General features: G+C 42.4%; 2 protein-coding genes across 3 annotated transcripts in view; both read left to right on the top strand.

Annotated features, from left to right (window-relative positions):
* Positions 1 to 8,059, top strand: part of sp2 (sp2 transcription factor) — a 13,451-nt gene extending 5,392 nt beyond the window's left edge. For both annotated transcript variants that reach the window (XM_031877132.1, XM_031877133.1), the window contains exons 3-8: positions 568 to 1,302; positions 2,808 to 3,020; positions 3,463 to 3,742; positions 3,959 to 4,136; positions 4,650 to 4,843; positions 5,185 to 8,059. In XM_031877132.1, coding sequence (XP_031732992.1) covers positions 568 to 1,302; positions 2,808 to 3,020; positions 3,463 to 3,742; positions 3,959 to 4,136; positions 4,650 to 4,843; positions 5,185 to 5,285 — 1,701 coding nt within the window. In that variant the 3' untranslated portion in view covers positions 5,286 to 8,059. The remainder of the gene's footprint in view (positions 1 to 567; positions 1,303 to 2,807; positions 3,021 to 3,462; positions 3,743 to 3,958; positions 4,137 to 4,649; positions 4,844 to 5,184) is intronic.
* A 1,816-nt stretch (positions 8,060 to 9,875) lies between these two features.
* The window catches only part of abcc10 (ATP-binding cassette, sub-family C (CFTR/MRP), member 10), a 20,207-nt gene continuing 19,809 nt past the window's right edge, over positions 9,876 to 10,273 (top strand). Inside the window, exons 1-2 of the mRNA XM_031877114.1 lie at positions 9,876 to 9,929; positions 10,152 to 10,228. The gene's annotated coding sequence lies outside the window, so the exon portion shown is untranslated. The remainder of the gene's footprint in view (positions 9,930 to 10,151; positions 10,229 to 10,273) is intronic.

Here is a 10,273-nt window from a genome sequence, read left to right as displayed (position 1 = left end):
CTCCAATAACCCACGATGCGTTCATTGTCTCCAATAACCCACGATGCATTAGTGAGCAGATTCTGTGTGTACAGCAGAGTGTGTGCTATCGGAGGAACGCTAACGCCGTCCTATCCGACAGCACCCAGCCCCTCTACTCTAAATTTCAGACTCCCCCTTACGCTGCCGCTGTCCGTCCTATCCGACATGAAATTAGTTTTACATGTTATTGCTGCTTTTGTGAGTCAGACACCGGTGACTCTTGTTGAACTTCTATCCCACTTGTATTCAGGACGCCCCCCCTTCCCCTTACTGGTCTTTTATGTGTTGTAATCTGCCTTTCTGTAAAACTAATTGCTCTCTTTTAACATAACTGAAGTGTGTATAATCACACATAAGGACGACACAGGAGCACAAAAGCTCTGCAGATTGAAATCTGCTACAGCACGTGTTTAACATTGTTTATGACCTGTTGGAATATCTTCACTGTTTTATTTTAGATTCTTATCTCCCCGTAGTTGTCTCTTAGAGCTTAACTGTTTCTGTTCTGGTTTTAAAGCAGTCTGTGTGTGATTTGTCTCCATGCAGGACGCCCAGCCGTCTCCTCTGGCCCTCTTGGCTGCCACCTGTAGTAAGATCGGCCCTCCTGCTGCTCAGGCCCCCGTCACCTCTCCTCCAGCGCAGCCGCAGCCTCGCAGGCTCCTCCCCATAAAGCCGGCTCCCATCGCCCCCGCTCCACCCAAGAACCTGGGTTTCCTCTCGGCCAAGGGCAATGTGATCCAGCTGCCCGCCGGCCTGGGCTCCACGGCCCCCGGCAGCCCCATCGTGCTCACCATCCAGCAGAGCCCGGCCCGCACCAACACCTCGGCCCCCGCCAACATCCAGTACCAGATGATGCCGCAGATCCAAGGTGCCCAGACTATCCAGATGATGCCACAGGGAGGTCAGATCCAGCTCATACCGGGCACCAACCAGGCCATCATCACCACGCCCATGACCGTACCGGCTCCCGCGGCCGGCACAGCGGCGGTCACACCGCAGAAGACTGTAGCCATCAAGCCCTCCCCAAAGTCGCGCAAGCCAAACAACTCTGCCGCAAACATGCTGCAGCTGCCCGGCGGGATAACGCTGCCGTTCAACATGGCGACCGGAGAGATGGGCGGGGCTCAGTTCGTCACAGAGATGGCGGTCGCCGCTCACAAACCAGGAAAGGGAGGACGAGGGAGGAAGAAGAAAATGGTTCTGGCTGCTTATCCTCCTGCCTCTCCACCCCTCGACCAGATGGAGACCATCCTGATAGAAGCTGGCGACAACATCATCCAGGTACATCTGGCAGAAAAGCCCCGGAAGCAACACAATCTTTTATGTATTCCACTTGGCCCACTTTATAGGTAGAGTTCTCCTCCTGAGTCAATCTTAGACGCAGAGTAAACTGAAAGTGTCTCTGATACATCGTGTTACATTGAAAATGGTTAAAAGGTATCGCTTGTGATAGCTGTAAACGCTCTATAGAGCTGTAATAGAGCGTTTCAATCTTTCGGCTCTCTTTGGTTTGTTTTTTTACGACGGCAACTTTGCTGTTTTTATTCACACCCACCGCTCTGAATACTGTCCTCAGGAGTCGGAAACAGCACGACTCAAAGGAGACTGAATATCAGACTTACATGCTCCTAATCCAATATTAACATCATACAAATATGTATTGCGTAAAATTGCTTAATATATATATATTCTTTAAATACAAAAAAAAAGTATTTTTAAGAGGGGTAATTGGTCATTTGCTGCCAAATAACAGCAATGAACAATTGTGGAAAGCCCCATAATCAATTTTCCTATTTAATTTCATTTAACAATTTCCATTAAATAACAGTCATTTCATTCAGTCGATCAAATTCACATCCCGTGTAAGTCAATAACACACAGACCACTTACATATTTAGATTATAGTTGCCGTATATCAAGAAATTAATTTGACTATTTTACAAAAAACGTTTCACATTTATCTGGTTTTATGATTAAACTTACCAGAGATAGTATTTGAGTATTTCTTGCCTTTATATTGAACGATTAGTCAACTTCAGGAGCCCACGGGTCTTTTCAGTGTCCAGCGTAACAGCAAGTGCAAACCTGCTCATGTGATCAATTATTTCTCGTATCAGAGTTGAAGACCTGCTTTTCACAATCAAACAGTGAAATGTGGACATTGTTTTACTGCTTTTCAGTAACAGTGAGATGAAGTAAAGCTTTGTTGTAGTGGTGCCGTAGCGTGAGCCTCCGCAGATGGTGTGCGAGCTACAAGCTCGACGGGCTGCTCGTTGCATTACTCTCAGAAACACTCGAAGGTGTACGAACAAAAACTGTATTGTGAAGAAGCATAGACGACAACGAGTGTAACTGGCAAAGCGCCATAAACCAACCTCCTCAACGTCGAGGAGGAGCTGTAATTAACTGGGAACTTGTACCTCGTGTTCAATTTGATTTGACTCTTTGTTACAGCCACGCTCTCCAAATAACAAAACTTCTGAGGTCCGCGACCACATGACGCTCAGACCGTGATCACGTCAACTCACGCCCGGCTTTGCTACGGCGAATATAAACCACGCTTCATTGTTGTCATACGGCAACACAATGCAATAGAGAGGGTATGTCATGTTGTAGTTGTCCTGCTACCCTTAAAGATGTGGCGTTATGGTGGCCTATTGATGAGAGAGATGGTCCCATAACTGAACTATTACAGGCTTGACTCCACACCAGCAGCCCACCACGCTGAATCTTTTCCCTTTTCCATTGATGGTCACAGAGTAAACCTCTCCTGTCTCTATCTGCAGGCAGGTAACAACCTACTGATCGTGCAGAGTCCCGGGCAGCCGCCTATGGTGCAGCAGGTCCAGCTGGTCCAGCCCAAACCGGAGTCCCAGGTGGTTCAGATCCCCCAGCAGGCCTTGAAGGTGGTGCAGGCCGCCTCCGCCACACTACCGCCCGTCCCACAGAGGCAGTCGGTCCAATCGAGCCTGCAGATCTCAGATCCGACACCAACGCAGGTACGAGGACCTCTGACTCATTCAAAGCTGCTTATCCTGTATGATAATCATGCTTTAGGTGTTTAAAACAGATTTAGTGCTCTTATCCTTTTAGATTTATATCCATGCTAGCAGCGTTCCTTTGACTTTCCCTCTAGCGCCATCATCAGGTCAATGTTTCAATTTGTCGAATACTTTGATTTATGACCAAATACGTGAGAAGCTGACATTCCTGCCGAGCTGGACTCTGTGTTTAGTGCTCATTATCAAATGTTTGCACACTGATACTCAAAAGAATGTGAACATGGTAAACATTCGACCGGCTTAGCATCAGCATGTTAGCATCGGCGTTGAGAGCATGCTAGTATGCGTTAGCAGCCTGTTTGAGCCGCTACTACGGCACTCTTAGTTTAGTTTGATAAAGGAGGAAGATCGGCTACGTATTTACAACTTCTTCCCTCAGATCCTCTTCAAAACCGCATCCGGTGAGTGGCAGTCTGTTCAGATCCAGGACTCCGTCTCCCCCACAACGACCTCCACCACTTCGGTCACCACCTCGCCGCCGGCCGGCTCCAGGAGGGCGGGGGGGCGCAAGGAACGGACTCTGGCAAAAATTGCCCCGGCGGGGGGGATGATATCGCTGAACACGCCGCAGCTGTCCTCGACGACGCAGGCGGTGCAGACGATCAGCATCAACGGGGTCCAAGTTCAGGGAGTTCCCGTCACCATCACCAACGCAGGGGGTGAGCGGAAGTTGGTTCTTTTGGGTTTCTGTTGGTTTTTAACAACGAGAGAGAACCGGCATCGTAACGCACAAATCGTAATCGTAATCACCAATTAGAATTTCAGACCATTTTTGACTGGTGGCAGTCAGCCTGTAGTCTAATTAGATATTAGACTACAGCTTGGCCGGAGCCCTGGGCTGTGTCTTACAGTGTCTCCGTCTCTGTGTTTGTCAGGCCAGCAGCACCTGACGGTGCAGGCCCTGCAGGGTGGAGGGCTCCAGCTGGCAGCGACGCCGGGCCAGCCGGCCATCCAGGTGGACCAGACCCTCACCCTGGAGCTGCCCGGCCAGCCAGGAGAGAAGAAGAGACGCATGGCCTGCACCTGTCCCAACTGTAAAGACGCAGACAAGAGGTGAGTGTGTCAAGACAACAAATACATGAATAAATATCACATTATTACACTTTTTACTAAATTCTGGCGACAAGAGACAACAACTAACTTGGAATTATGAGGCTGTTACGGGAATATTACTGACTGGAAATGTGTATCATGGCCAGATTTTCAGTTAATTGTTGAAATCTTAAATTAGTTACCTGCTCTTAGTCATTTTGAGAACTTTATGTAAGAAATAAAAGCCTTTTTAGTAAACATAGAGATACTGCTGTTTGCTTTGACAGTAAAAAAATGTGTATTGGTAGATACTTTATGTACTTTATTAATAAAGTTTCTGCTCCTGAAAATCAAAAGCTCTTTTATGAACAGAACATTTAGAAACCTAATGCATTTAAGTCTGTTTTGATGCTAAATTAAATGCTGTCAGCTGTTGCTTTTGAATGCTCCGCTCTACTGTTGAAACCTGTATATCTCACTGTGTGTGTGTGTGTGTGTGTGTGTGTGTGTGTGTGTGTGTGTGTGTGCGTGCAGGCCCGGGGAGGTGGGGAAGAGGAAGCACATCTGTCACGTCCCCGGCTGCGAGAAGACGTTCAGGAAAACGTCGCTGCTCAGAGCTCACGTCCGGCTGCACACCGGAGAAAGGCCCTTCGTCTGCAACTGGGTTTTCTGCGGGAAACGTTTCACACGCAGCGACGAGCTGCAGCGGCACGCCAGGACGCACACAGGTCTGAAACACACACACACATAATGGAGTTCCTCTCAGGGAGTTTCACTGCAAAATGGAACAAGATCCCCGTAACACTCAACCTAAAGCAAAGATGGATGAGACTGAGTAAAGTAAAAAGCTACAAATGAGGTCATTTTAACCACTTAATAAACAGGAAACAGGTAATGATCAATTGAAATAATAAAATCCAAACAAAAGTAGGAGAAGTGATGTTATCTCTTGAATTGCAGAATTTTGCAAGACGACAACACAACACGACCGTGTCTTTAATAAAAATGATGTTGTGTTGTTTGTAAGTTTTTAACCCCGTCCCTGTCTCTTTTCTTTCGTCCCCCACAGGAGACAAACGCTTTGAGTGCAGCCAGTGTCAGAAACGCTTCATGAGGAGCGACCACCTGACGAAGCATTACAAGACTCACATAAACACCAAGAACCTGTGAGCGCTATACCGAGCGTATACGCAGACAGACTCTCTCAAACTAAAGACCGTGTCAGAGGAAGGAGGGGCCAGAGGAGACGAAGTCACAGGAGTGTCTGTGACTCCTCCCCCTTTATGGGAAATGCTCCAAAGACAGGTCCCTGTCTCCCCTCTCACTCCTCTGGGACAAAGTGTAGCGTGGTGTACAAACAAACCCTTCCTGGTGGACTTCAAACTGATCTAGCAAATGTATTAATAATGGTTTATCTTTGTTTTTTTTTCCTCTGGTCTGAGTGGATTCCAGAACCAGCTCCGAGCGAAGTCTTCACGCGCTGATGTTCAACTCTGCTTCTTTATTTATGGACTCTGGGGGAGGAACGTACAGAACTACTCAGACCCCAGGACTCCAGTCACAGTTTCCCGCTCTTTTATTTTGTTTTTCTTCCCCCAAATCCCGCTTGACTCTTTTCATTTGTTTTGTTGTGGACTATTGGGAGATCCCAGAAATTGGCTTTCAAAAACATACTGTATACAATATATATATTACATAAAAACTCCACTTCCAAGACTTCTGAAAAGCTTTTAGAAGTTTACCGTGACTATTTTTTAAAGTGTGTGTATGCATACTATTATACATAATATTAATATTGATAATAAACTATTTATAAACATTTTCCATACAATTGTTAGAAATTGATTTACAAAGTAGGTACGTAGAAAACCTGAGGCTCAACGTTTGACAGTAGAACTACAAAGAGGACGTAGAAAGAACGTTTTTATCACATTTGCTTTGAGGGCACTGATGAGGCGGAGCTCTTCCAGCAGAGCGACCCGAACCTGACGTCTCTGGTGGGAAAGTTTTAAATGCTTTAAAAGTATCCAACTTCAATTTCTAAACTTATCTCAGTGAAGATCCTGACTCCTGCTGTAAAATATTCACACAGTGAATGTAATGTAACAAAAGATATGATTTTATTTGGAAATATAGTTTGCTTAAACTGAGAGACTTGACGTTCAAATTCGAATCGAACATCATACTCAAACTTGGTAAAGCTGAGCGATGTTTCAAATTTCTTCAGGTTGATGGAGCATTGTGGAGACAGTTTCTAGTCAACATGAAGCACATTTGGTTTATTCTGAGAGAAGGTCCTAAGGCGCTGCACGTCTCCTATCATGATTGGGTGAAATGATAGAGGACCCAGGATCGATCCCTGTGGAACACCAGAGTGTTGAGATAAACCACATGACAGGCTGTGAGGGTCGTGGTGATGTCACCTTTCATCAGCTGTTAGGAGGACGTTGTTTGTAACATCTCAGATGATTGGAGGACTCCACTAATACTTCAGAAATGTTCTTTAAGGAAACGCCGCTAAGTCACTTCACTTTTAAGTCTCCTTTATCAATGAGTCATATTTCATAGACTGCATCAATAACCTGATGTCTAAGGAGAGTGATGATTTAATTTATGATATATCTATACTACCTAAAATTCTCTACCTTTTTTTTTTTTAGAGAAGTACTGCAAAAACGTTCAACTTTCTGGAGAACTTCCTGTGTTGTCAAGCTGCAGTGCTGAGTTCATAACTCTGAAACAAATCGATAAATATTTTCACAGAGGTCTCTTGAGTCTCCGGGTTTAAATCAGTGAAGTATTAGTGATCACTTTGGTGATAAACCCGCTCACACCCTTCTTTTCTCTCTGCGATCCAAACCAGGTTGCTACATGGCGTCCATCTTGGATACCTCAACGGGTACGTCTAGGGCTGGGTATCCACCTTCGATGTGTTCAGCACTGAAATGTGTCCTCGCTGAGTATCGAAGCTGTCAAGTATTGAGAGTTGGCTTCCAATATTTGGCCAGATTTCTACTCTTATTAACTTGTTCTTTTATCACATCGTTCCTGATTTGAATCAAAACATTTCGACAGTATTCTGTTTAGTTCTTTAAATGGCTGCGTGTGGTTGGACGTTTAGTTTTAACTCTACTTTTATTAAACGAAAAAGATCATTGTTTTTTTACTTGAAAGGTTTGCATTTTCATTGTGGCATAAATACATGTTTATACTTCTCAAAGTAAGGTATCCAAAAACAGCATGGTGCCCAGCCCTACTTACACTGTGTGTACTAATAAATAAGTAACTAAATTCCAGAGTAACTCTGCTATTCTGCTTTACTCACGGTATGATTTTTGATTTTTGATTTGAAGCCTATGCATTGCTGTGTGTGTATGATCAGATTTCCAGTTATTCGGCCTGACTTGACAATCACGTCCCGAAATGACAACAGAAAACTCTTTCTCAGGCCTTTGATCAGTTGCTTTGTACATGAACTTTCTTTCTTCCCAGCTATGTGATAGCTTTAATTCTGAATTAACACTTGAGATGTTTGTGTTGATATGCAGATGACCAGCATTAGGCCTACTGTACAGTATTCACACACGTTACTTCAATATCTTTGGCTTTACAAAAAACATATATAAAGACGATTTGCTGAACGCTTGCTAACATGTCAGTCAGTTTGAAGTCTGAACCTTTTTATTTTGAAAGAAATGCACCGACTTATTGTTAAATAAGCTTTTTGGTCGAATCGGACGGCGGGTAGCGTGTCCACCTCTGTGTTGAGTTCTCACTGTGGCGTGTTTTAATACTGTGACATACATGTTAAATGGATGACGCTGCCTCGCTTAAACATCCAACAACAACTTTGACCAAAAAGCTAAAGTCCGATGTGTTTTTAAAGCACTTTGACCCAGTTTTCATCAAAGTGCTTCCCAGGGGAGACAAATACTGCGTAAAGCTTACATGTAGGTGGCCAATATTTGGTGTATTTTTTCAAGGACGTGTCTGAAGACACGCGATGCCGTTGAGGATGGATAGACAGAGCCTGCTCATATTTATGTTTGTATTTCATGTCTGAATATGTAAATACAGTGCGTGTCTGGGAGACAGCATTAATGTAGGATATTAAAACATGAACATTAAGCTGCCCAGTGTTGCGGTTGGCGTGGCCGGCCCTGAAGGAAATGAACTTTGTACAGTGTGTAAGGAATAAAATATAATGTGACATTGTATAGCTTCATTCCTGCTTTGTATACGACTTCTAAGATCTTTTTTCTATTGAATTAAAGATGCCTCAGAAAGCTGCACCCAGTATTTAAAGATGTTTCTTTTCTGTCTATTTACAGGGAACATTTGTCAAATTCCTTTTGTGTTTTTAACTTATGTTACATGATAATGTAATGTGCACTGATTTAAAATCCACTGGTTCCAAAGTTTGTAGAATGTAATCCAAATTGTAATGAAATATAATGAGATTTTCCAAATTTTGACATTTTTATTGCTGGTTTTGGCGATTTAAATGCTTCTCCTTCTCCAGGCCTGTGTGTCGTATATTGTTCTGGTTATATGGAGAACCCAGAGAACCAGCAATTCATTTTATAACTTTTATAAAGGTGCTAAAACATAAAATTTGCTCCTTTTTTACAGTCACCCCCTCAATAAACAACTCAAACCATTTTTGCTGCCTCTCTTGTTTTTTCCTACTCCCATTTTCGGATAAATGCTAAATAAAAACACCTTTAGTCATTTCGTAAGAGCTTTGTTAAGTCCGTGAGTCTTTCTTTTGTAAAGATACAACATGTCTGACTTTGTCAGGGTTAGAACAATAAAGTCCTGGCTTTAGTACCATCGATGTCCCTGAAGTGACCGAGAGAGGCATTCAATACCATTAAGATAAATTAGGAAGAACAAAGCAAAAGAACTTTAATTTAATTAAATGAATGATTAATAATTCTTTTTTCAGAAAGCATATATACTATATATATGAGAGATCACATCATAAAAGACGACAGAAGTATGACAAGTAAAGCATAAACAAAGCATCCAACAAAATATTACAGATTATTAAAGCACATTTACTGTGTAGGAGTCCTCAAGATATTCAGTGTGAGAAAAACTATTTTCCCATGCTTTGGATTAAATTAGTGACCAACAGACACATAAAATATATTTAACATTAATATTCAAACTATTTTTAATGTAACAATATGGAAACAGTGTGATTGTAGCCAAGCGTCAGACGCACAAGTGCAAAGTTTGAAATGTTATTCCAAACTTTTCAATATTTTCTGTTTCTAGATGCTGAAATATAAGAACTAGTTGAACCTTTATTGTGTTAATTTGTTTATTTCTTTAGCAGTGGTGAAATTTAACCAATTACATTTACTGATAACTCAATTTACAGTTTAGTATGGTATAGTAGTGTATTATTGTACTTTTTACTTCACTGCATTTATTTTACAAATATAGGGACTTTTCTTCAGACAAACATGTATGTAATTATTAGTGATAAAACCAGAACAATTTTATATCCTATGATAATAAAACACTTTGAAAGGAGCCGTGCTGCATTACCAGTACTTTTACTTTTGATACTTTAAGTACAGTTTGCTGTACTTTTACTTTAGTAACATTTCGAATAAAAGTATTTTACCTGTCATTGAGTACTTTTTATTTCATGGTATTCTATGTTTTACTTCATCTAAGTACGTCTTTGCTTTATAAAAACATTTCCGCACAGGACATTTCTTTTGAAAAACCTCTGCGCGACACTGGCGTGCGTCATCAGGAGTCGACAAAATGTAACGCCTGCTAGCGAGATAAAAGCCGGTACAACTTAAAGATTGCTCATCTTAATTATATCCCAGTCGTGTTGTTATTGAGTTATATGAATCACTGCTTCAGCTCGTTCGTGTCTTATTCACATTGTGTGTGTCTTAGCATGTTTAAAGAAGACATATTGTGTTAGCTAAGCTAGTTAGCTAACGTTAGCCTCGTTTGTTTACATTTCTAGGTCCAGCTGGTAACTTCATTCTTCTGTCGTCTTCACAGCTTTCCTTTTCTTCTGCTACACGAGTAGTTAAAGATAAGTGCAGAAACACTTCTGTGATGGAAGATTACCAACTCATGTAAGTGAAGTAACGTCATGTGAAGTCTGTTCATATATGTTATAT

This window comes from Anarrhichthys ocellatus, unplaced genomic scaffold, assembly GCF_004355925.1.
Source record: "Anarrhichthys ocellatus isolate YVR2014 unplaced genomic scaffold, GSC_Weel_1.0 scaffold126, whole genome shotgun sequence".
In the NCBI taxonomy this organism is placed as follows: Eukaryota; Metazoa; Chordata; class Actinopteri; order Perciformes; family Anarhichadidae; genus Anarrhichthys; species Anarrhichthys ocellatus.
The sequence above is the reverse complement of the archived record's forward strand: the minus strand, read 5'-3'. Positions and strand labels throughout refer to the sequence as shown.